The sequence below is a fragment of the Bombyx mandarina genome, chromosome 26, assembly GCF_030267445.1.
Source record: "Bombyx mandarina strain Sakado chromosome 26, ASM3026744v2".
Lineage (NCBI taxonomy): Eukaryota > Metazoa > Arthropoda > Insecta > Lepidoptera > Bombycidae > Bombyx > Bombyx mandarina.
In genome coordinates, this window is record NC_143232.1 from 2682753 (window position 1) to 2709403 (window position 26651).

Genomic DNA, 26651 nt, shown 5'->3' on the forward strand with positions numbered 1-26651 from the left:
TGCATCAGCCCGCTGAGTTTTTTGCCCGATCTTCTCAGCGGGTTGCGATTCCGATCCGGTAGTAGATTCATTCGCGAAGCAGCTGCTCTTGAGTTTTTAGGTCTGCTTCGGAAACGCTCGGGCAGCTGTTAGCAAATCCCACTCCTCCTGACTGAGCCCTTGCTCGCCCACCTGTCCTGGTGAAACTGGAAAGGCCTCCGGGCCACCAGTATTCCTTGTTTCATAAAAAAAAAATGCCATCTTGTGTCCCTCGCCGCCGCGCCCACTATATTGGGAGAGGAGAGAGGGAGGCAGCTGCGACTGAACAATGCACATGACTTCAGGACCAGAGTGTGACACTGCAGTCTCAAATTGATATATTTAAAATCATTGATTAAGGAATATGACTACGAAGATTGTTTAATTCAATACGCTTCTGCTCCCTCATTACGAAACAATTTTCTTGAATATTATCTATTACCAAAGTAAAAAATGCAGTAAACGTTAACACATTATCGTTTTTTTTTAAATAGGTGACTTTATCCCTTAAAATAGTCTTTGCCAGGCTACTGTACTGCGCTGCGTCCCCAACGTCCCTTCCATCCCCCGCTCGTATGCAGTCGGCAATATCAGAGCCGGGTGCAAGGCGAATACGAAGGTTTTAGTTTCAATTAAGTAACTTTTATATTTAGAAGCATAAATTTTATTTTCGGATCTCTATTTTAATAAATATAATATGTCAATGTGAAAATTTAACTCAGCACGGTAAAAAATGACAACCACGGATCAATCATGTCGGCTGAATTTTAGTTTAAAGTATCCGCTACAAACAAGCTCGCACTGTCCTCCCCCCGCGCGCCCCGCCCCCCGCGTCACACGTACTGCAGGGCGAGGTGCGCGGCGTGCGCGCGGACTGCGTGCGCGGCGGCCCGCACGGCCAGCAGCCCCCCCGCGCGCCGCGCCCACCGCCCCGCCGCCGCCCCCGCCGCGCCCCGCACCCCGCGCACGCAGCGCACCGCGCGCTCGCACGACCCGTGCTCCAGCCAGAACCTGTGCGTCACGTCACCTTGTAGTCTTCATCACTATAGTATAACTAACTTTCGTATTCGTAAAGTTTGGGAGGTTTTTTCGTTTATATAAGTAGACGAGCTCACGGCCCTCGTAGTGTTAAGTGGTTACCGGAACCCATAGACATCAACAACGTAAATGCCTCCACCCACCTTGAGACATGAATTCTAAGTCAGTTTTATAGTACAATGGCTGCCCCATCCGCCAACGGAACCGCATTACTGCTTAACGGCACAAATATGCGGGATGGTGGTGCCTGCACGGACGCCCTGCCACTAACTATTAGGACAGCAATATAATAGAAATACTATTCTTATCATGATATTTAATATTCGTTAGCTCCCAATACTTCAATGTCGCAGGCGCGAAGAAGACAATGCTCTCTGTCCGTGTACGGGTGCTACCAGGAGACCTCGAGGAGTCGCGCCGCCGGCACCGGATGGTCCGAGATCAGGGTGGCTTATGGACAAATTAAACAACAGCATCTAACCGCGCCCTCTGCATTAAATCGAATGTGTCCAAATCTTCGGGCAGCACATCGGTGGAGCTCTCGTACTCCGCCTGCGGGATCCCGGATATCTAATCGAATAATACTAAACTTTAACACAAATGATTTATTCTTCATTGTTATAGACTCGGTTTACGTCCCAGTGTTGGATAGAATCATAACTATGAGAATCAATGCGAAACCCAATGTGCTCAATATCGTCAAATATACGTGCCGACTGAAAGAGCGCCAGACGAGGAGATAGCTGGTTTTTAAGATGTGCTAACTTCCAAGTTGAACAAGATCCCAAAGAGAGAAATAATTATCATACTCGGCGACTGAAATGCTAAAGTCGGAGATATTATCAATGATGACCGTATTCGCAACATTGTGGGAAGGTTTGGTGTGGGTTCTAAGAGCAATCGTGGCCAACGACTTGTGGAGTATCGCATCGAGAGGAATCTTTGCATAACAAACACGCAATTCCAACATCACCCAAGACGTTTATACACATGGACTTTCCCTGGAGCGTGGTATAGCAATTAGATCGATCACATACTCGTGAACACGCGTTGGAAGTCGTCCGTCGTAAATGTGAAAACATGAAGCGGAATGCGGCTCCGATCACAACTTACTAGTGGCATAATTTGCGCTCAGGCTAAGGGCTCCTAGAAAACCAACAAATTGAGCTATTGAGTATTAAGAAGTATAATAGCTACCGAATGTGTTGTATAAAAACACATCTCCGAAGTACTAGAAACTTTTTATACAGTTGTATTATGTATTCTTTTTATATTTTGGTTTTAACTAAGTAATCTCAATATTCACGGGCCATAAAGAAATTAAAATAAAAGATCGTTCGCGTTTTAAACCTGAGAGCTATGTACCTTTACGAATAGTAACATGTACTGAAGCCACGACAGGAAGTACACGAACAGCGGGGCCCCGTCTTCTTCCACTAGCGCCACTTTTAAGGCCACCTTCTCCATCTGCAGCAGTTGCAACGAGCTCATGAGGAACTGTATCCCCCACCCCGCCCCGCCGCGCCACCGTGCTGGAGATGAGCCGCATACGGATCACTCATTACGCCATCAGACGAGCTCCTTCAGTCTATTCGTCGGTACTCGTCGAGATGACTGGGAGGGCTCACCACATCGCCTTCCTAGATCGATCGAGTCTAAGAGAACCCACTACATGTAGGGCGCGCGCGACGGTGCCGTTGTGCACCTCAGCGCCCCGGGCTCATAACTATGTAATTAATTAATTTTGGTTGAAGGGATACAATGTTTCCTTCACTACGTGTGTAGACGCCAACCATGTCTCTAGTCACTGAGTCTGTCCCAGATAAGGTCTGTCGAGGGATAGGAGGTCATCAACCAATCTGATCTTATCTGAAGCTCTATCACTATCAAGTTTGATTCGCCTCCTTCATAAAATGACACCTCAACGTCCTGCGCCATTAGCCGCTGCCCCACAGCTGGACTTGGACAAGGGTGCGTTGAACTCGCCTCATAATATTTCTTTCTGAGAACAGATTCCAGTTCTATCCCCTCGTCCCGCACGTAGTCCGGTATCGACTTCAGAACTGTGCGGACAAACTCGTCGTCTTCCCCTATCAAATTTATAAGAGAGAGTGAGTAGGATTAGTGCCAATATGACTATGAGTAATTGATATTGGGAGCATGCTAAATATAACACAGACACACACACCTTTCTCCCTTATTGTCAGTTACCCAAATGCCATATTATCATGTAGTTAACTAACAGATAGTACAGGCTCGAACGAAAGCGCTATCTTGTGCTGTCGACCCTCGAGTGGCGCAATGTTGTGGTGTGTGGGCGCCCTGAGTACCGCCCGGGGGCAAGTGTTGTCGCTGTACGCAATACAAGTGGTGGAGGACATACGCACCGGCGGCGTCCTGCACGTCCCGCAGCAGCGCGGCGAGCGGCGCGGCGTGCGGCGCCCGCGTGGCGGCCAGCAGCGCGCCCCCCGCCGCCCACAGCGCGCGCGCCCGCCGCACGCTCCGCTCCGCACGCAGCCGCTCTGCCACCGCGACAACACACACTTAGCGCCGCAGTTACAGTGCGCACTGCATCCTTGCGACGCTCTTTCTTCAATATAATATAATTTGAGGGTTGATTGCTTCCCGCTTCCGTAGGCTTCCCTACAAGATTCCCTACAAGTGACCTCTAGGTGGTGCTAAAAACGGGAGCTGAACACATAATCAGTGGTAGGACTTGTCCGACTGGCTGGCGACCACCCTCCAACTACAGTCCGCCGCCAAATAGCCTAGCTGTGTTCCGGCGTGTGGGTTGGAAAGCCAGTTTTATTCCTTCCCTTTCCTCTTTCTTGTTCAGGGTGAATTTTGATGGTACCTGGAACATACGGAGCAGACGTGCGTGCGAGCTCGCGGGACGTGATTGTTTGACGGGGGTATAGGGAGATCCAGTGAAACGGCGTTCGCCGCCGCCCGCCGGTCAGTAGGGGACCTGAACCCGGGTGTCACTACTAAACTCCGCCCCGGAAAGCTGTTCCGCCAACCGGTGTAAAGTCCTGTCATGCGCTCGTCGTGCCGGAGTCGGAGAATAGAGTGGATCCCGGCGATCGCACGCAGGGTGGACTGGGGACCCTTCCATGCACTGGGTCAGTCTCTCACGCAACCTGTGGTCGAGCACGTACTGTGTTCCGCGCTTTATTCAGGTATTCTCATGATTTCGCCTCGAACATCCTACCCACCCAATCCCACTCTCCAAAAAATAAAAAAATTGTTCTTAGTTCTTAGAGGCTTTGACGCTCACCACCAAGAGTGGTTGGGGTCCAGAACCACAGCCCACTCGTGTCCCAGATATTGAGGGGCACGAGCCTTCTCTGTTGGACCTTCTGCTGACCACCGATCCAGCCGGATAAAGTGTGGTGGTCGACGCTACGCTTGGATCGTCTGATTACTGCCTTAACCGTGCTGCCATACCACCACCCTCGTCCTGGTCGTCGAACGACGACCGGGTATCGAAGAGTTTGGCGGTATATATCGGCAGGCTGGGATGGGCTGCGTGATTTTTACACATCCTACCCATGGGGGCGGTTCTGCTTTTCCTCTGCTGATCCTGACGTCTGTGCGGACCGTCTTAAAGACGCGGTGCTTCAAGGGATGGAATTGTTTATTCCCTCCTCTGAGGTGCCCGTTGGGGGTCGCGGCAGACTTTGGTATTACAATGCCAGTAGGGATGCTGCACACCTTAAGCTGTCCGCATACGCGGCATGGGTTGACGCCAGGAGACGTCAAGACCCTAACGTCTCAGAGGAAAGGCGGAAATATAACGCTGCTTCCAGGTCCTACAAGAAGGTTATTGTCAGGGCGAAGTCGGAGCACGTTGCTAGAATTGGCGAGCGACTAAAGAGCTATCCCTCTGGGAGCCGTGCTTTTTGGTCGCTCGCCAAAGCTGCAGAAGGAAATTTTTGCAGGTCTAGTCCCCCACCACTACGCAAGTCCGATGACAGTCTGGCCCATAGTGCGAAAGAAAAGGCTGACCTTCTGGTCAAACTCTTCGCCTCGAACTTGACTGTGGACGACGGGGGTGCCACACCACTAAACATTCCCCGGTGTGATAGTTCCCTGCCGGAGATCTGCTTCACACAGTGTGCAGTCAGGCGGGAACTCCGACTCCTGGACGTCCATAAGTCGAGTGGGCCAGACGGCATCGCTGCAGTGGTTCTGAAAACGTCCCTGCGCTGACGCCTGCACTAACGCGTTTGTATCGCCTCTCTGATTGCGCTAACATGATTCCGTCTTCATGGAAGACCGCCCACGTCCACTCTATCCCCAAGAAGGGTGACCGGTCGGACCCATCGAGCTGATAGGCCTTATACCGCGATAACTTCCTTACTTTCCAAGGTGATTGAGGGAATAATAAATATACAACTCTACTACAACTACAACTAAACAAATGTTCACGATTGACTTCCACGGTGAAGGAATAACATCGTGTAATAAAAATGAAACCCGCAAAATTATAATTTGCGTAATTACTGGTGGTAGGACCACTTGTGAGTCTGCGCGGATAGGTACCACCGCCCTGCCTATTTCTGTCGTGAAGCAGTAATGCGTTTCGGCTTGAAGGATGGGGCAGCCGTTGTAACTATACCTTAGAGCTCATATCTCAAGGTGGGTGGCGCATTTACGTTGTGGATGTCTATGGGCTCCAGTAACCACTTAACATCAGGTGGGCTGGTAGCTCGTCCACCCGTCTAAGCAATAAAAAAAATCTATACCGTTGAGTTTCTCCTCGACCACGTTCAGTTTACTCCTCATCTCCGCGAGCTGCGCCGCGAGCACCAGCTTCTCGGCCGCGACCTTCTCGGCAATCAACTTGTTCAATCTCGCCTTCGCCTGTAAGTGACAATACTGTAAAATGTATTCGTAATGTATTGCCAACGATACTTCATCTCTAAGCCTTTGGCCCTACGGTCCGGCTTTGTTAGGAATGTACAGCGAGCAGGTGGTTACCACACAGCAAACAGAATGGAATCCGAAGCGGAGCACGGGGTGGGGCAGACGGCTGTGGGCCACTGCTCCGACACTGTAGTCATGTCCATGTTACATCTCCCCGGGACAGGCATCGCTTGTCCGCACACTGTGACGTCACGAGACAGTGAGCGCGCCGCGGACTATATCTACGCACAATTGTATGCACACCCGCTTAACCGTTTCTGTGTCATTGAGTAACAAAGGCAGTAGACATACGAACCGCCAAATTTACAATATTAATATAGAAAAATGTTATACATTAACAAATAAACAAGCAACTGAATTATCTCTTCAAACGACCGTGTTTTTTGGCTCAAATTTTTGAAATGATGATAAACTTTCAGCTAAAGCAGCTCTGAAGCAAACCTCGATCTCCTTCTGCAGCACGCGCTGGCGAAGCGTCTCCTCGTGCTCCGCGCGCTGCTTCTTCAAGCACTCCGATATCATGTGCTCGTTGGCAGCACGAAGCTCCTCAGACTAAAAACAATTATCCATTGCTAGTTCATTATCTGGCTAGTGCCACCAGCCCGGGGTGGGGCCGCACGGTGACACATCCTTCTGACAACTGATAGCATATGCAATCTGTACCCGTTTCCTATACTCCCTGTCCATCTCTGTCCGCCTCCTTCTGACGGCGGCGAGTATGAGCGCCTCCCTGCCACTCCGCTGCTGCTCGTCCTGGGGGAGCGCTGCGCAACAGACACCGTTACTCGACTCTGGCTACTTTGTAAACAATATATGTAAATAGTCTAGAATATTGTTACGCCGGTAAGAGTAACGCCATGTATGGCCGAATAGTCTAACGAATATCGAAGTGTCCAGAATGCTCGAGAATTACAACGCCATCTATTGTTAGATAGCGGGAACTACGACAAGAGATGTGTGGAATCTTCTCGATGATTCTATGGATGAGGTATCGGCAATAAAAGCGTTGTAGAGATGGCACGCAGTTAGTAATCGGTACTACTCGAAGTGAAACAGCGAACGGACCACCTGAAGCGAAGCGGAACAAGCGAATTGAGAGTTTTAAGGTGCTTGTGAAGTGTGTAAGTGTTTTAAGTGTTGAATACAGTTTTAAGTTGTACTTTGGTGAAATTTTATTTATCCCGAACCCCAGCGCGTAATAATATGTAAGTACAATAAAATCAACTTAGAAATAGTAAATACGAAATGTCAAATTTAGAAAAGAATGTCGTGTATATAGAGTTGATACGAGGTACCGCCTGCTGGCTGCGCTGTGAACTTGTCGACTGCACTAACAATACTGTCAACTCTGCGAACTCGTGCGTCTCCTACAGCCCCTCAGCGGCCATCGCGCTCTGGGAACTGCTTCCCCGTGGGCTCAGATGGGTCGCGAAAGTAAAGAGCTGTTGGAACAAGAGGGTGATGGACTCACTGAGCAGGCCGCGCGCGACCCGGGCCGACATGGCGGCGCGCGCCTCCCGCACCTCGCCCTCCAGCTGCTGCATCTGTAGCACGCCACGCCACATTAGCAACAGCACTACACCCCGGCTGCCAGCTCTATCCGTTAATGTTGAGTCCGTACAGCTGTCGGGGCTTCAACATTATACATTACTAGCTTTTGTCCGCGACTCCGTCCGCGTGGAATAATTACTTTGGCATAACGCTAAATTTTACTCCCCACTTCATTTACGTAGAAAGTGAAAATATTTTTGAATTGTACAATGTTATAGAGCTATTTAAACCCCTATTTTGAAACATTCTTTATTGGTGCTTCACTTGTATTGGTTTTACCGTGATGTTATATAACTTACAGCCTTTCTCAATAAATGGACTATCCAACACTGAAAGAATTTTTTAAATCGACCCAGTAGTTCCTGAGATTAGCGCGTTGAAACAAACAAACTCTATAATATAAATAAATAGACAAGTCGTCGATGCTGCGAGCACGTACATATCTAGTGGCGTGTATGAGCAGCAGGTCGGTGTCGGCCGCCGGGAACATCTGCTGAGTCTCCGCGCTGTACTTCTCCACGACCTCCCCGACCTGTGCGGAGACGAAGACATTCCAATTTGAATAAAACAATTTCAATTTATTAAAATTAAAACATTTGCAAGAATTCATTTTATTTCTTTGACGTTAGGCACGATATCAAAACCCGTGAGCGCCCCTCCGACCATCGACAAACATGAGATCCAGTGAGTTGCACAATTGGCCGGGCCTTGGTGGCAATACTACCGCAAATATTTGAACGCAGACTTTTTGGCGGGAACGCGGGGAGTGAAGTTGTGTGATTTGTTTTATTTTGTCTATTTAGTGTTTCTTCGGGTTTCAATGTGTAATAGTGGCGGTTTATTGACTACTTAATATCTGAAAGTGCACACACGTGGGAAATGAAACAAAGCCGCTGAACGTAACTTCTCGGGATCCTCCAAAAAGTCCACTGAAAAAAATCTCAGTAAATGACCACCATTTCACTAAGATTATATTTCATCCCATATCATCACATTTCATTTAATTTCATTCCAGAATGTCTCAAATTAATCATGTTCATTTCACTTCACTCCATATTATCATTTTTCATAAAAAAAAGAATATTAATTAAAATAAGACATGACTTAAAGCTCTTAGTGACTAGGTCATAAAATCCCTTAAAAAAAACTAACCGCAATAAAGATCGCTCTTGCCGCAATCAGTCTTATTTTTCTGAAGACTACCTAAAGGTATCCAAAGGTATACAACATTCTGAACTAATAACTGGCCAGGTTATAGAGTGAGGGCCCCACAGATACATCAACTGAACACTATCAAGCCCGTAACGTGCTACAGCTCTAACTAACCATTTGCCACTGTTTGTCCATGGCGAGAGATCTATCGTTCTCCCACTGATAGTTAGCGCTTGTCGTCTGGATCTTGTCCCGGTAGTCCTTCAGTAACGCCTTGGTGTTGTCCAGGGACTCCTTGGGTGCTTGAACTCCGCACTCGAAGTAGCGAGTTAGCTCATCTGGTTAAACATTTAGACACTAGTCATCAATTTTAAGTCGTCGTGGCCTAATGGATAAGACGTCCGGTGCATTCGTATGTAGCGATGCACCGGTGTTCGAATCCCGCAGGCGGGTACCAATTTTTCTAATGAAATACGTACTCAAAAAATGTACACGATTGACCTCCACGATGAAGTAATAACATCGTGTAATAAAAATCAAACCCGCAAAATTATAATTTGCGTAATTACTGGTGGTAGGACGTCTTGTGAGTCCGCGCGGGTAGGTACTACCGCCCTGCCTATTTCTGCCGTGAAGCAGTAATGCGTTTCGATTTGAAGGGAGGGGCAGCCGTTGTAACTATACTGAGACCTTAGAACTTATATCTCAAGGTGGGTGGCGCATTTACGTTGTAGATGCCCATGGGCTCCATCTAAGCAATAAATATAAAATAAAGGGGTACTCTTCACTTGCAACAACATCGGACGTATCGTCAGATGTACATAAGTACCTACAAAGGAAGCAATGCAGTACCTAATCTAGAGACAGCGTAGTTCGCGTTATCAACGGACGTGTTGACGAGATCCTGCCGCTCCAGCATCGCGTGGCGCAGCTCTCCCAGGGAACTCATCGAGAAATCTAGCATTGTCTCTTCGACCAGCTGAAGACAGACTTAGCATTATTTGAATAAACATCTCCGGTCACGTTTATTTATATAAAATACTAGCCGTACTCCCCCGCTTCGCTGGGCATTTAAAATTAACATTATTATTTATTGTCATTATTATTAGGGTGTCCAACACTCATATAAATATTAGCCTATCCATTAAGTACACGTATTTTCTACATGGATACCAAGTTCAAGTCAATTGGATGCACGGTTCAATAGTTTTATAACGGAACATTCGTAAAACCACTCTAGATTTATATATTAGTATAAACAGAGCGCATCTTTTTTAGTTCATTTATTTATATTTTGCGTTATTCTGAGAAGTTCTCTTTGCATTATAAGTAATCAACACCAGAGAGCCCTTGACTTAGGTACTTTACAAGGAAACAATAACGAATCCAAACCCTAATAATTTTTCATCTTTAAGCTTTAAGTTCCTGTAGGGGTAAGTTCTAGTTAAGATCGTTAAAATCATCTTATCTAAAGGAGGTATCCCAACTAGTACATGGTGGCTTTGTGCTTGAACAAATATATTTCACAATCCGGGACAGTCGCAATTAATCGCTATGAGTCCCAGTGGCCGAAGGTCTTATAGTCCCATTGCCTCGTGATAGTCCTTTGCTGGTGCAGCTCTGACTACCATATTCCGCATTAGTTCGCACGGGTAGGCCTATATTCTGCCGTGAAGCAGTAATGCGTTTCGTTTTGAAGGGCGGGGCAGTCGTTGTAACTATACTGAGATCTTAGAATTCATCTCAAGGTGGGTGGCGGCACTTACGTTGTGGATGTCTATGGACCCCGGTAATCACTTAACACCAGGTCGGCTGTAAGCTCGTCTACCCATCTATGCAATAGAAAAAAAACACGACATAATTAAGTATCAAACGCACTTCGATAATTTCCGATAGGTTTGAGAATAAAAATGCTTAGCTGGAGGGCCCATTCTGCTTGCGCCCCTAGTAAGGGACCAGCTCGGACTTCCCAAGGCTTCACTGACCGTGCTCCACTACTTTCCTACTCAACCCTTTGAAAATTATTGCCAAGTCGCTAGCACAACACAAGGTTAGTGACCGGCCGGTCGGACATCGTGTGCAGTCGCGTGTTGACGTGTACCTTGTTGTAATAAGCGCAGGCGTCGCGGGCCGTCCCGTAATTGTTGAGAGCGGTATCGGCCAAGTCCGTGAGACACTTCTCTATCTCACACACGTCCTTAGTGACCACGGGGGGAGGCAGCGTGTCGCACGGTGACTCGTTCTCTTCAATACACACAAATTATGCATTAAATGGGCGACGATAACCACTCACCATCAGGCCATATGCCCGTCCGCCTAAAAGGGCAAAAAAAAGATCCCAATGCTGAGCCCCCGCCGATGAAGACTCTACTCCTTCGCAGCTTGTGAACTCTCATCATTTTCCACATTTCAGTTGTCCGCATAATGCAGACAACTACGATTGCGAAATGCTGAATATGTAAAGGCTATATAACTGTACCTACCATTTTGGTATAGATGTATGATTTCTTAAAAGTTTTAGAGTTTAGAGAGCTTAAGAGTTTTAATTAATATTCAATGACTCTTTTCTTAACTGTTCTTTAGTTCAAATTATAGAGAAAATATACATGTACTTAAACTAGACTTCCATAATTATTTGGTCTCACCCTTTTCGCGGAGTGCCTGATCTGCAGGCTGGTCTGGTAGCTCTATGGACAATAGAAAAAACTGACTCCAAAGAACTTGTAAATACTTTTGCGGTTACTTTGTAATTATCAACCACAAGCCTCATAACAGTTATTTAAATTAATTAAATAAAACTGACACTGGGAGATGCAGCCTGTGTTATTATTTAATTATGTTAATGTTCCTAATGCCGATAACAAAATGTATATTTATGAGTTAATAAAATCAAATTTACAAAAACACGCTGAATTAAGGTAATCATTACACCCACTTCTTACTTCCCTCCTTCCTAACTTTGCTCGCTTCCTTCGCATTCCTAAAAACCTTTGTATTCGATTCGTTAAAAAATTGTCATAACAACTCCCGACCTACCTCCCAGTGTTTTCATTTCTTATACACATACAGATACACATACATATATACAGTGTCCCACAAAGGGTATATCAAGCCGCCAAGTGTAATTAGTGTTCTGTTGAGTAGTTGTTCCAACTGTATCGGCTTATCAAACAGCTTTGTAATAAAGGTAAAATTTAGTAACATTCGCTGTAAAAAGATGAAATTAATTTGCAAAAGTCGATGAGCCGTAGTACCTAGCAATAAGGTTACGTTTTTGGTCGTATCATGAGTAGAAATAAGTTGACGGATTCGCTATTAATTCAAGGCTGTCATCGAACAGTTGAAGCAATTAATAAATTAGTTTTGGTATGAAATTACTAATCACGACAAATACATATTTTACATTTTCAAACGATGAATGATGAATGATGTACACTGTTGACACTTTGTGTTTACACCCTGTATTGTTACCAAACTTACAGAAAAGAAACCCAAAGGAGAATTATTATGATTACATATCCGTGAATGTGTTGACTTGTCCCCTTCATAAGCTTTTTATTTTGGTAAATAAATTGTCATTCAACAAGTCCTAATGCGGCTCCTAGCAAGTAGTGGATTGAGTTAATGGTTTTTCCACTGCATGATGTGCGTCATGCACACTACACAAATAAAAGACACGCTAGACGCGCCTACCAGCTACTTACATTGCGGATTCGCGAGATACATATGGACAGGCTAAAACAATTGTACTCCTTGCAGGATTGCAGTTTTTGAATTTCCATTGAAATGTTTCATGAAAAATTTCTAACCAACATTAGACAGCGCCGATCCCTCCTCAAACGAGCACTGCTTGGGCTTGTCGTCTCGGACGTAGTTATTCAAATACTTCTTGGCGTCTTCAGTGCATTGTAATATGAACTCTTTGTAGGTCATGTTCTCCTGGTACGCGACGGCGATTACGTCATCGAACCAGGGAGCATTGATCGTCAGCCAATCTCTGACCTCCGGGGACGTTCTGTGCAAGAGCGCTGTTTCACTCGCTTTACTCATTAAATTACAGCCTCGTGGCTACGGCTTATTATATTATTTACAAATGAACATCTCCATTTTTTTGGATGGACGGGCCCCCCTGTTATTTAGTCAGTCCATGGGCATCAGCGATGCGAGCGATGTCAAGTTACTGCTTAAATGATCTTAAATGTAGTATATTCATAATTTTATTATTAATATTTTCTGACTGACTCGGTGCAGTAGTTAGCGGCCAAGGGCGCAACGCCCTTGTTGCGCCAACGCGACGGTCGTGGGTTCGATTCCCACAACGGGCAAACAATGGTGTGATGAACCGGTTTTTTGCTCTTTGTCTGGATGTATATGATCTATATATGTACATAATTAAATTTAAACGTATATATGAATTTATTATGGGTATAACACAGGGAATTCTAATTTGGAGCCGGATGACCGTGCGTGATTTGTTCCCAATTATTTGCGAAGACGTAGACCTGAAGGGGATTACCTCGATCACTAAAGCAGATTAGGCTGGGTTCTGATCTAGGAATCTAGGTTTTTCTTCGAATAGGAGTAAGATAGGGCAGCAATTGAGGAGCACGATTTCGAAAAGAGCACGAAACAATTCATATGAATTGCGACGTGGTCATTAATTTAAATTGGAGGTCTTACTTGGCGTAAGCAGCGAAGCCTCCCGCCAGCACGAGGGCCGTCATCGCTCCCCAGAACAGTTTGTAGTCCCGGGGCGCGGGAGGGGGCGGCACGGGCGGTGGAGGACACGGAGGTCGTTCCCGGGGGTCAATGTACTTGTACAAGGAGGTACACTGATGTAGGTGCGACCCTTGTAGTTGCAGGGGTCTGTGACGGCGCTGCTGGTGATTATTAGTGTTAGTCGGCACGTCATACTTGAGTATAAAATCATCCCGGCGTGTCCCAGTTGCATATACCTAGCATGAATCGGCTTTAATCTCGTTGCCTAAGAGTAGACGAGCTAGACGAACTCCTACCTCCCTTGTAATGCGGTCTTATTTCGTGTTGAAAGAAAAATAATGTCTTAATATCACCGGAATATAGTTTTATAGCCATCTTCGTAGCGTACACATATACTTAGACTGAATCTCTTATCGCACGACATAGTGTCACGTGCATCTCGTGACGCCATGTAGTATTCTTCTCCGTAAATATATTGAATATATAAACACAGTTATAATAGTTTTATATATAAGTACAAATTAATATTACAATGCAGACTACACTTACTAGTATTGTTCTAATATTTACACCATGTTGTGCTATTCTGATCATTGTATTGATTTCAGATTATTTTTAATCATGCATTTATGTTTTTCTGTAGTGCTTCTGCCTTCAAAAATTTTTTTTCTTGTTTGACAGATATCTACCACATTAGCAATGACCTGTTTTTAACCTCTTTTGTGTTTCTACACTCTCATCTTACTATATTTATGTTCTGCCATGAACTCAACATTAGTTTTAATTTAAATTTATACACAAAAATGCTTTGTAAGAGCTAAGTATTATTACTATATACTATACTATAATGATATTTAATATTTTATTACGGGAGCCAGACTGATACATAGTTATATCCGGAGTGGTCCCTCTCCAACCCCACGATGAGATCTCGCCGCGAGTGCTCCCAACGCGGACACGCTTTGAGTGCGTGGTGAGCGCCATCGTCCGGATGCCCGCACTGGTGACAGCCCGGATATGGCTCTCTCCTGCAGACCTTCCACAGGTACCTCCCGAAGCAGGCTGTACACACCCTAAGTGGTGCACCATTCACTTCCTCGATTGTGTACTTCAAGATCACAAGAAAACAGGATTCCTCGGTACTACTACCAGCAGGACCCCGAGTCACGGCGCGTGAATTCTTTTCAGAACCAGGCCTGATAGGTGGAATCCTGATGGAACATTTTTTTTTATTGCTGAGATGGATGGACGTACTCGCAGCCCACCCGGTGCTAAGTCTTCTTGAATTTTAATGGAAACTTTTTTAAATGAAATATAGATGAAAACGAAATGATATGAAATTAAAACAAAATGAAATGAAGTGAAAACGAAATGAGATGAGATGATGTGGGATGAAATATAATCTCGGTAAAATGGTGATCATTTACCGAGACTTTTTCAGCGGCCTTTTTTCATTTTCCCACATTTGTACACTTTCACAGATACTAAACAGTTAATAAAACCACCGTTATTACACATTTAAGCCTGAAGAAACGCTAAATAGACAAAATAGAACAAATCACACAACTTCACTCCTCGCGTTCCCGCCAAAAAGTCCGCACCCGATTATTATTTTTAAGAGATTTTATGACCTGGTAACTAAGATCTTTAAGTCGTGTCTTCTTTTTGTTTATATTCTTATTTTTATGATAAATGATAATATGGAGTGAAATGAAATGAAATGAAGATTAATTTGAGACATTAATCAACTGGGATGAAATTAAATAAATTGCTTAGAAGGGTAGACGAGCTCACAGCCCACCTGGTGTTAAGTGGTTACCGGAGCCCATAGACATGTACAACGTGAATTTCGCCACCTTGAGATATGAGTTCTTTTTTTTTCTACCTATGTTCATAGCCTTGAGAGGCTATTTCAACTTACTCTAACGTGTAGGTGAGCACACGGGGCTCAAACCTGACGATTTTGCTAACACTAACCCTAGCAAGAGCAGTGCTTCGCAGAATCTGTTATCACTCAGAAACTCTGCGGGCTGTGTCTGTGGGGTATATAATAAACATCGCGTGCGCCCGCCAGCGCGCATAAAAATAAGAATATAAACAAAAATAAGACATGACTTAAACGTCTTAGTTACCAGGTCATAAAATCTCATAAATAACAATCGCGTGCGCGATAGTATGGCGCCGTCCGGCGGCGAGGAGCGGGCGAGGCAGACGTCGTTGACGGCTGTATCCGTAATAAGAATTTTCAAGGCACTAGCTCAGGTTCAGATATAAAAAAAAACTTAAAATCAATAATAAATTATAGATAACGGAACGAAGCGAGGGCGGGTCGCTAGTGTAAAATAAAACCAACGATGTTCAATTAAAAATCATTTAATTTATAATTTACTAGACGAGATATTTACAGTCGCGAGTTCCGACTCGGTCTCACTTCAACGGTCGTCCACTCCGACCGTTGTTACATTTTAAATGCGATCGTTTGCAAAACATTTTTGTTATTTTGCATTTTTTAAGGTTTCGAAGTTGCCCTTGGACATCATTTACAATTTTTTTAGGAAAACCAACGACGGAGATTAATTAAATAAGGAGAGTAAAAAAAATGATGTAAACAGTTTTCAAAATAAATGGTGTTATTTCATTGCCAGTCGCGGTGCGGTAGGGTCGGCGGCTACATGTGCGGCTACACGTGCGGCTACACGTGCGGCTACACGTGCGGCTACACGTGCAGCAGCGAGGACAGCTCGGCGTGCGCCATGAGCGCGTGCGCCATGAGCGCGTGCGCGGCCTGGCGCACGGCCAGGTGCTCGCGCGCCGGCCCCGCCCACGCCGCGCCCGCCGCCCGCCCCGCGCCCCGCAGCGCGCCCAGCAGCCGCGCCGCCCGCTCCACCGCGCCGCGCTCCAGCTGCCATCTGCGCCAACCACACGTCAGTCCCGCCGCACGAGAACGCGCACTGACAACAAGTTAAACCCTTACCTGGCCCGCTGCATGATCTCGAAGTTGTCCAGCTTGGTGTAGTCTACGGGCTTGTCCTCCATCTCCTCCTCGGGAAGCTCCGACAGCTGCCAACAGTCACAAGCCGCTTTATGACAAGTACAGACGAGCCCGCGCTCCGCACGAGGCGCCGCACGTACCTTGTAGAACAGCAGCTTGGACTGCAGCCAAGACAGGAAGTACACCGGCAGGGAGGCTCCCTCGCGCCCCACCAGCGCCACCTTCAGTACTGTCTTTTCCATCTGCAAATATATAGGTGGATGTAAACCAGGTGGTCCGCGGGGGGCGGCCGCGGGGCGGGGCGGGGACGCACCCTGTCGAAGCTGTCCCGGAGCTCCTGCTCGGTGGCCACGCCGTGCTCCAGCGCGTCTCGCGAGATGCTCTGCAGGATGCTCTGCACCAATTTGTCGTCCTTACCTAATAGTTCAAAACATATAATTATTATAGTATTATAATGATCGTAAGATAAAGAGAAAATAACTAAAAAGTTCCGTCTTTTCACGAGCAATGACCGCTGGGCGCGCCCCCAGTCAGTCTTGTAACGTGACTCTTAGGATCAATTTGAAATTCCGTCTGATGCCGAGCAGTCGCTCCCGACCTGAGGGTGTCTGTGCTCATGTGATCCTGTAATGTGGGTTACTGTCCCCTGCAGGGAGGGTGCAATAGAGGCTCGTACCGGCGCTGCGCACGGCGGCCACGTGGTCCCGCAGCGGCGCCCGGCGCGGCGCGGACAGCGCGGCCAGCACGCCGCCCGCCGCCGCCCACAGCGCCGCGCTGCGCCGCGCCTCCTCCTCCGCGCCCGCCCGCTCTGCGGCACAACACACTCGCTCTATGACTGTTCACGTTACTTCACTATGGGAGGGGAGGGAGGGGGGTTGGGGGCGGTGCGTTACGTTTGAGCGCGTGCTGCACGGCGGCGAGGCGCGCGGCGGCGGCGCCCAGCTCGCGCTTGTGCTGCGCGCGCTCGTGCTCCAGGCGCTCGGACTGCGCGCGCGCCAGGCGGGACATCACCTGCAACGTCACGCCACACGTCACCGCCCGGTTCACTGGCTCCGCGTCGTACCAGAAGGAGCCTCACTGACCTCTTTCTCCTTGCTGGCGACCTTCTCCTGCAGGACCTCCTGCTGTATCTCGAACTGCTTCTTGAGCTGCTCCCGGAGGCTCCTGTGGGCCTCGGCCTGCAGCGCCAGGCTCTGCGACATGACAGGCTCCGTTAGTCGGGCGATCGGAGCCCCCGGCCACTCCCCGGAGCTCGACACTAGTTGCACTCACCCTCTTGAGGAATTCCTTCTCCCTCTCGACGCGTTCCGCTTTGATTAGGTCCTCCACTTTAGCTTCGATGAGCGCCTTCTCGTCGTGACCTGTGGAGCGGTCGCGCGTCAGGGGCGGCCCCGTCGCAGTGACGTCACTCGGTGGGTGACGTCACTGACGGCAACAACTTGTCACACAATTGTGCTATCGTGATAGTAATGGACATGTTAATTGAATCGTTCTTATATTTATATAAAGTATCTTGACATCAAACGCCCCCACTGACACGTCCGTTGTCGCTATCTCTACGGTCAACTGTAAAAATCACCGACAGGCAGAGACCCCGCGGGCGCCGGTGACCACAGGACCAGCAACGGTGACCACGGGACCGGCGACGGTGACCACGGGACCAGCGACGACGACCACGGGACCGGCGACGGTGACCACGGGACCGGCGACGGTGACCACGGGATGGGCGACGGTGAAACCGGGACCGGCAACGCAGCGGTACTGACACTCAATGGCGCGGTTGATCTTCTGCTCCCGCACGGTCTGCAGCTCCGCCAGCTGGTTTTGCAGGAACTGGATCTGTAACATCAATTGTTAATTTACAATAATTGTTTGAGAGCACAAAGTGTAGTTATGGCGCGGGGCGGGCGCTACCTGCTTGAGCGTGTAGACGAGCAGCAGGTCGACGTGCGCGGAGGGCAGGGAGCGCGCGCTGAGGTCGGCGCCCGGGAACAGCGCCGCCAGCTCCGCCCGGAACGCAGACCGGGCCGCCTCCACCTGGCGACAGTACACAGGCCTTACGTTCCTGATCCCGAGGACGCTCGCTAGTGCACGCGGGTCCCGTACCTTGTCCCAGTAGCGGTCGGCCAGCAGCGCCTCGTCCCGGCACCGGCAGTACTCGGCCTCCGCGGCCGCCAGCTGCTCCCCGAAGGCGGCGGCGTGGCGCCGGGTGGCGGCGGCCGCGGGGGGCGGCACCGGCGCCCCGGCCTCCAGCGCGCTCTCCACCCGCTCTGCAAGCAGTGCATGCGGACATCACTCTACTGCGGCCCGTGGACATCACGCCGCCTCAGCAATACTTTACTTGGAACAGTAATACTATTATTGTGATTAAATCGTGTTCGTGGTGAAGTTAATGAATTGTATTATTTCTTTATTTGCTTGATGATATGTGATAATGTTAGTATCACTAGAGGGCGGGGCGGAGTGTACTGACGGATGGCGCTCTTGGCGCGAGCGGCGGCCTCCGCGGCCTGCTCGTGCGCCGCGTCCCGCTCGCTCTGCGCGCCCTGCAGCGCCGAGAAGTGCCTCTTGTCCAGCTCCTCCACGGTGGACTCCACTATCTGCGAACGACGCCAGAGTACAGGGGGCTGTGCGGGGGGTTGGGGGGCGGCGCGGCGGGGGCGCCCACCTTGTAGAGCGCGTCGTTGTAGCGCTTGCAGTGCTGGGAGGCGCGCTTGTAGCTGTCGAGGGCCAGCTTGGTGTTGTCCATCATGTCGCGCTCCAGCTGCACCAGCTCGGCGGGCACGGCGGCGGCCGGGGCGCGCGCGGGCTCGCAGCGCTCCGTCTGCACCACCGTAGCTGCGCAACACGTTCAACTTTTACTTACATATGTACGTTTTCAAAAATTAAGAGATTAGATGGGATTTATTTGTTTTTTTATTGTTACTTGTTATTTATTTTTAAATTGTTTATGTAAGATTCAATATTAATATTGAGACAATCAGGTAGCCTATCGACCTACCTGGTGTGTCTACATCCGGGGTTCCAAGCTTCTTCTCCTCCACGTAGAGGGGCTCAAGGGAGGGCGGAGGCACTGTTAGTCACACGGAATACAAGTTCATAACGTTTATTAAAAATGATTTGCTTCACAGATAGTTCAGTGGCTGGCTGAATTAAAGTACTTTTATTTACAGGTTTGGAATCAATAAGTCTTATCAAACAACTTAAGGAGTCGTGCTGGCTGAGCCACTTGACTGGACTGGATAGCAATGTGTTGAAAAACAAACAAAACAAATGAAATGAAATACAATGAAATAAAATACAAACAATGTTTCTCCTGAATGTCAAGCAAGGTACTTTTCTATTTTCTGTATGAGGTATTAAAGATTATTAGGATAGATTTAGTAATTATATGCACATATGATCATTATTTTATTAATAATAATTGTCATACTAATTGTAATTAATAAAAAAATATATGAGTACAGTACATACATTGGAAGTCTTTGCTGGTTGCCTTCTTTGCTGCATCTGCATCTATGTCCTGCTGTGACCTCGACTTTATCTCTAATGGCGTAACACCTTCCTGTAATTATTTATGATGTTTAATAATAATTTATGTCGATGTGACGTAAATTTTTATTAGCTAGGCTAGAGCTGCAGACTTGATCCGTCTTACTCCGAATCATAATCAATATCTTTTTAATTGGTTAATACTTAAATTAATTTGAAATTATTTTGTAAAACCATCCTCATTTTGACATAACTGTAACAAGTAGTGAAACCCGGTTACGCCCTGCTGTGAGCATCCCTATTGAATTTCACAGATTCCTTGAAAGTACTCAGCCGCCACTTGCCGACAGACTTTTATATTTACATATATAGGTAGTGTTAAGGTAACCTTTCCAAACACAAAGTGGCTGATTGACGTGGTGGCCTGGTTGAAACGGTCCACTGTAAACTTCCACGGTGAAGACTTCTCCTGGTAAACGAGAGCTACCAGGTCATTGGCCCAAGGGACATTTGACTCTAACCAGTTTCGGGCCTCTGGACTGTGTCTGCAATCAATTTTAACAATTTAAATATATACAAGTGTCGTAGCCTAAAGGATAAGACGTCCGGTGCATTCGTATCTAGCGATGCACCTGTGTTCGAATCCCCCAGGCGGGTACCAATTTTTCTAATGAAATACGTACTTAACAAATATTCACGATTGATCCATGGTGAAGGAATAATATCATGTAATAAAAATCAAATCCGCAAAATTAGTTTGCGTAATTACTGGTGGTAGAACCTCTTGTGAGTCCGCACGAGTAGGTACCACCACCCTGCCTGTTTCTGCCATGAAGCAGTAATGCGTTTCGGTTTGAAGGGTGGGGCAGCCGTTGTAACCTTACTGATATTACGGACTATACGGATATTTTGCTTTGAGATTAGAGCCAGATTTGAGATACGAGGAATCACACACTACAGCAGCTGAAAAATGAAATAAAGTGTATGAAAAAGAAGAAATATCTTCTATAATTTTTCCTTATTATGTTAAATGGTTTGAGACCTTAGTTCCATCAAACCTAGTAAAAACTAACTTGGCATAAACAACAGCAGCTCCAGTAAGTACAGTCGCTCCGACAGTGCTCCAGAAGAGCTTGCGTGACTTGCGGGGTTGCTGTCGTGTACCATGATCCTGGGAGTATGAGTTTTGACGAAGTACTATCAGTGCTGCTGAGGACCCATCAATGTGTCTTCTTACCTAAATCATATATCTAATGTTAGTTGTTATACATATTACTTACCTTTTATATTTATTTTGGTCCATGAATATTACTTTAATAAAAAGGACATGTTTAATGTCATAAACAACTTTCCCTAGTATTTGTGTTTCAAAACCAAGACATACCATGTTAAGATTTATATTGTTGACGGGTCAACAAGCCCATGGCCCACCTATTGTTAAGTGCTCACTTAATCCTGTAGACAACACAATGTGAATCCTGTCCTGAACCAAAGCCAAATCAACTGTATTCCAAACCAGAGTGCATGACCACTTCGCAACAAAAATAGGCAGGATGATTGCACCTACTCATACAGTTTTATAATATACCCTACTATAATATATTATAGGTTATAGGTATACATATATATATATATATATGGGCGCAAACGCCACTGTTGGCAATAATTAACATAATAATATATAGATTAGTTTATTATATGTTAATATTTATTTATTATTAGCAACAAAACTGTTATTCTACCATATTTAATAATTAGCAGACACTGTTTTGATGTGAAAATGTTCAGAATATGTTTAATGTTTATATTATTGTTTAAAAACCCAAATGACTGTATAAATGATTAAATATGAATAAAGCACAAATATTAATAATAATTTATATTATAATTAACAGTACTAATAATTTAATTCAGTATTGTAATTGTTATGCAATTATGTTGTTGGCGCCATCTATTATTAGGCTGGATAATAACAATGTTAGTTAATATTACTTAAAAGTAATTCATGTAAAGTAAATTAAATGTGAGTCATGTAAAATCACTAAAATATGTATTTTGAATATTAAGCTATGTTTTGTGAATTGTTTCGCAGTAATTACATTTGTTTGTATAAAAGAAGTTGTAGTTGCTATAACCAACACAAAATGGCTAATTGTGTAAAAACCACTGAATAACTCAGGCGTGGCTTTTTGTTGTAAACAAGTAATGTTAAAGTTTTATAGAATTGTATTGTATTTTCATTGTAAAAGAAGTTATGTGTGTAAATCCTGGCTTAACGCCGACATCAGAAGTGGGATCGCAGCCCCAAAATTAATCGTAAGCCTCCGAATGAAGTAGCCCACTGTTGAACAAGTGATGGGTCTCTCAACCTGTATTAAAAAGGCGAAAAGTGATGATAGCTGCAAATGCTGTACCCTTGTAGTGGCATTATAACTTTTATTTGCCGCCGTTCAACTCCGATGAGGGCGTGACATCAAGACCGATGCGGAAATGTGGACGAAACTATCATGAAGCTAATTGTTTCATCGCATGAACATCGAGTTCAAAAGAGCAAGCAAGACATAAGCCGATATCTGGTCTTTGTATTGAACCGCATTGGAGCAAGTGAGGGACGAACTGATCCATGCATTCAGTAAAGTTGTGGATATTTAAAATGAGTTCTAGACCGTGGATGTTTTGGAAAAGCTACTGACGCTGAGATGGTAAAAATACTGATTTCAGGTATTTATCTTAAATTTATTCGATCCAAGTTATTGAGAAATACGCTGTGGTATGTATTTCGCTTCCTAAATAATATCGATTCTAAAAACGTTCCGAAAGCGTCAAATTGAAAATGTACTCTAAATATAATGTCTAAACATAACTCAGTTTTATCACAATCACATAATGATTCCTTCAGTTTTCGTGGCACTTTTAGTAACACTAAGGTTTTAAATGTGGTTACTGCGTCACTTGCGTAATTTCGAGAAAACTTGTTACCGCCGTCAAGATGACAAACGTATCACCACAATTAAGACTTAAATCATTGCAGATCTAATTTAGTAAGCTAAACAACTTCATGTAAAGTTTTTGAGCATAAGGGGTCAACTGATTTCAAAACAAAGCATTGTGACTTTTAATGGAGAAAAATACTAGAACTATTATAGAATTTCATATGGTAATACTGACAGTCTTGCTGACATCCTAATAGGTTTTAATCTTTTAAAAATAACTTCTCAGTGTTGCACTCTTTGAGGAGAACATATCTATTTTTATAAGTTTCTATACAGTGAACGCTCAAGTTTGGAGTCATTATTCAATCATCATGTAACTTTTGCAAATCATGTCTCATAGATGGTGATCAGGCAGATAAAAGTTGGATTTGAAATAATTAATTTGGATAGGATAGTACAACGCTGTACATACTGTATGTCTCCTGTTTATTCTGAGGAGTTCAAGCATATTACAATAAAAATAAAAATAAACTTTTAATAATATGCCATAATAAGAGACAGCTCATCCCTGTTCAGCAGCTCCATATTATTTACTTTTCCTTTCATAATTATTTATTTTTGGATGAGTGATTAACTCTGCACCCTAGGTTTCTAGTGGGGGTGCTGCTTTATTATTAGTCAAGAAAAAGGATGGCACAGATCTCTATGTGATTTCTGTTTTTAAAATCTTAGTTCCATTTTTGGAAACCTGTCACTTTTAAAAATTCACCAAGATAAAAGATAATTCAGGAGTTTCAAAAACTTGTGAACAATATGAAATTCAGTACCACATTATTGCAAAGAGAGCGAGCATGGTCAACAGGCATGCTGAACTTATTGATGGGTCATAAATGTCACATGTTTGTAAAATATCAATTAATAAGATCTGACAGGCAGCTTTAAGAATTACAGTTGATTAAAAGCTGCAGCACAACAATAAAACAAAAATGCAGAGGCATTAGAAGGATGATGTTCCCTACCAGTCATTAAAATAAAGCAAATTGAAAATGGTCCGCTGAATGATGAATTAGGGGAAATTGAATCAGCTGGTAAAAAATGGATGGACGAGCGGTCTCTGTCATCTAATGTGTTTTGGTAAAGGTAAAGGTTTAGTAATGGTAACGGTTTGATATAGGTAAATCTATCCTCTTAATGTCAGAGGATTCTGATAACTGACAAATTGACCGTATGGGCAGAGAGATTTGTTCTGCTGTAAAATGATTTATAATTTGTTATGGTATCTACTTTTATTTTCCTATCCAATTATCCTTCCTAAAACGCTGGCGGGCCACCATGCGAATCCTTAAACCTGGTCTTGTTGGCTAGATCCCGTATGGGTGATGCCTTATGAGTTGGCTAGATCCCGTATGGGTGATGCCTTATGAGTTGGCTAGATCCCGTATGGGTGATGCCTTATGAGTTGGCTAGATCCCGAATGGGTGATGCCTTATGAGTTGGCTAGATCCCGAATGGGTGATGCCTTATGAGTTGGCTAGATCCCGAATGGGTGATGCCTTTTGGGTTGGCTAGATCCCGAGAGGGTGATGCCTTGTGGGTTGGCTAGATCCCAAGTGGGTGATGCCTTGTGAGTTGGCTAGATCCCGAATGGGTGATGCCGAGTGTGTTGGCTAGATCCCGTAAGGGTGATGCCTGGTGAGTTGGCTAGATCCTGTAAGGGTGATGGCTTGCGAGTTAACTAGACTCGTATGGGTGATGCTTTGTGTGTTTGGTAAATCCCGTTGGGTAATCCTCTTGTGTGTTAGCTAGATCTCGTAAGGGTGAATGGTGCCTTGTGTGTTGGGCAGATCCCAGTAGGGGATATGCCTTGTTTACTGTTATGTGAAATGCTAAAACAGCGCAAGGGACGCGCTGGAATCAGTATGGCCGTATGGGCGCAAACGCCACTGTTGGCAATAATTAACATAATAATATATAGATTAGTTTATTATATGTTAATATTTATTTATTATTAGCAACAAAACTGTTATTCTACCATATTTAATAATTAGCAGACACTGTTTTGATGTGAAAATGTTCAGAATATGTTTAATGTTTATATTATTGTTTAAAAACCCAAATGACTGTATAAATGATTAAATATGAATAAAGCACAAATATTAATAATAATTTATATTATAATTAACAGTACTAATAATTTAATTCAGTATTGTAATTGTTATGCAATTATGTTGTTGGCGCCATCTATTATTAGGCTGGATAATAACAATGTTAGTTAATATTACTTAAAAGTAATTCATGTAAAGTAAATTAAATGTGAGTCATGTAAAATCACTAAAATATGTATTTTGAATATTAAGCTATGTTTTGTGAATTGTTTCGCAGTAATTACATTTGTTTGTATAAAAGAAGTTGTAGTTGCTATAACCAACACAAAATGGCTAATTGTGTAAAAACCACTGAATAACTCAGGCGTGGCTTTTTGTTGTAAACAAGTAATGTTAAAGTTTTATAGAATTGTATTGTATTTTCATTGTAAAAGAAGTTATGTGTGTAAATCCTGGCTTAACGCCGACATATATATATATATATATATACCCTATAAATGCCAGTTGTCAATTGCAGTATGCTGGTGTAATTCTGAGCTCAGAGAACAATGATAAAATAAGATGACAAAAGATAGGGTGGTACTAATCTAGGTCAAAGGCACACAACCGTTATGTTTCTCACAATAATAAACTTAGTTATGCTATGAATATATATTCAGTTAATAAAAGGACTATTATTTTCCCCTTTAGTTTCAGCCGTTTATTCCCTTTTTGACATAGGATACTGTCTGTTCACACTTTGCGCATGACCATATTCGATACATTTTTTGGAAAGGCTCAGGATCAATGAATCATCTGATATAATTTACCACACAATGCACTACAAACAAAGAACGATTTTTCAAAACATCTTCTCAATCAAATACTCACTTTCTATTGTATGGGACATCCGCAAATTAGCTTTCATTACTTTAGCGTTGTATTTCAACTTTGATGTTAATAATTTATATTTAACTTCAAAATAATTAACCTATTTTTTTTTTCAATTGTAATCTAATTTAAAACAATTTCTATTGCATTTTGTGAAATTTGTTTCTATGTAAACAATTTGTATAACTTTTTGTTGGACTCGCTTAATCTGCTATGATATCAGTGCGTGTGTGTTGTGCATACAGCCTTAGTCATATAGGTTACATTTAGGAAATATGACATCAAAAGTATTATGTAAGGCACAACAACTTCAAGGTCTGGTTTGTTATTCCAATGAGGGCTGGCCATACAATCGGTTTTACTATAACAGGGAGATAATAATGTTTATATCTTGCCGGAGAGATCGTAAAACATCAAAACACTGAGAAAAATCGTTGTTTGGAAACACAAATGTTCATAATGTACTAAGTATAGAAAAAAGTATTAAAATAAAACATTTAAAAATTGTCCAAAATTTTATGTACTCACCAAAACTAATTTAGCATTCGATAAATGATTCGTAAATTTGTACATTTTCGGAATCTCTCCACTTGGGCCGTCAAATTTTTAGAGACTAAAATAAATATCTATGGACTAAAATAAATACGGTAGATATTGTCTATGACTAAAATTATCAATTTTATTTCCACTGTACCTATCCATTGACCATAAAGTAAAAAAAAAAAAAAACAAAAATAGGGGGCCATTTTACCATTGGGAAAATTTGGTTTGTATTTAATGAGTTTTGCAATTTCTTCAGGAGTATTTCGAGTATTTGGTACTGCAAATAACTCTATTTAGGCACTGTAATGT

General features: G+C 44.4%; 2 protein-coding genes and 1 long non-coding RNA gene across 5 annotated transcripts; 1 reads left to right on the top strand and 2 right to left on the bottom strand.

The window, feature by feature from the left end:
* Positions 1–779: 779 nt before the first annotated feature.
* LOC114248780 (MICOS complex subunit Mic60) lies at positions 780–15644 on the bottom strand. The gene is made up of 17 exons (XM_089738748.1): positions 13957–15644; positions 13369–13565; positions 12498–12703; positions 11334–11375; positions 10790–10932; positions 9541–9667; positions 8863–9026; positions 7976–8068; positions 7457–7529; positions 6649–6749; positions 6427–6537; positions 5805–5922; positions 3444–3578; positions 2865–3146; positions 2422–2612; positions 1538–1626; positions 780–1029 (listed from the first exon to the last, which is right to left on the bottom strand). The coding sequence occupies exons 1-17, from the start codon at positions 13999–14001 to the stop codon at positions 852–854; spliced, it is 2295 nt and encodes a 764-aa protein (XP_089594874.1). The 5' UTR covers positions 14002–15644; the 3' UTR covers positions 780–851.
* A 120-nt stretch (positions 15645–15764) lies between these two features.
* LOC114248761 (MICOS complex subunit Mic60) lies at positions 15765–26480 on the bottom strand. 3 transcript variants are annotated; one of them, XM_089738778.1, is made up of 19 exons: positions 26328–26480; positions 20965–21128; positions 20280–20436; positions 19874–19964; positions 19401–19472; positions 19068–19237; positions 18873–18999; positions 18506–18669; positions 18314–18436; positions 18166–18238; positions 17672–17760; positions 17482–17592; positions 17293–17410; positions 17076–17207; positions 16713–16816; positions 16540–16641; positions 16382–16467; positions 16120–16316; positions 15765–16071 (listed from the first exon to the last, which is right to left on the bottom strand). In XM_089738778.1, the coding sequence occupies exons 1-18, from the start codon at positions 26370–26372 to the stop codon at positions 16124–16126; spliced, it is 2121 nt and encodes a 706-aa protein (XP_089594904.1). In that variant the 5' UTR covers positions 26373–26480; the 3' UTR covers positions 15765–16071; positions 16120–16123. The 3 variants fall into 3 exon arrangements, with proteins under 3 accessions (XP_089594904.1, XP_028037976.2, XP_028037977.2); XM_028182175.2 differs by having other exon boundaries at positions 15765–16316; XM_028182176.2 differs by lacking the exon at positions 19401–19472 and having other exon boundaries at positions 15765–16316.
* On the top strand, positions 21807–24335 carry LOC149499770 (uncharacterized). The gene is made up of 3 exons (XR_016325491.1): positions 21807–22523; positions 22613–22661; positions 23776–24335. It is a non-coding gene; the product is annotated as an uncharacterized LOC149499770 (long non-coding RNA).
* Positions 26481–26651: the final 171 nt, after the last annotated feature.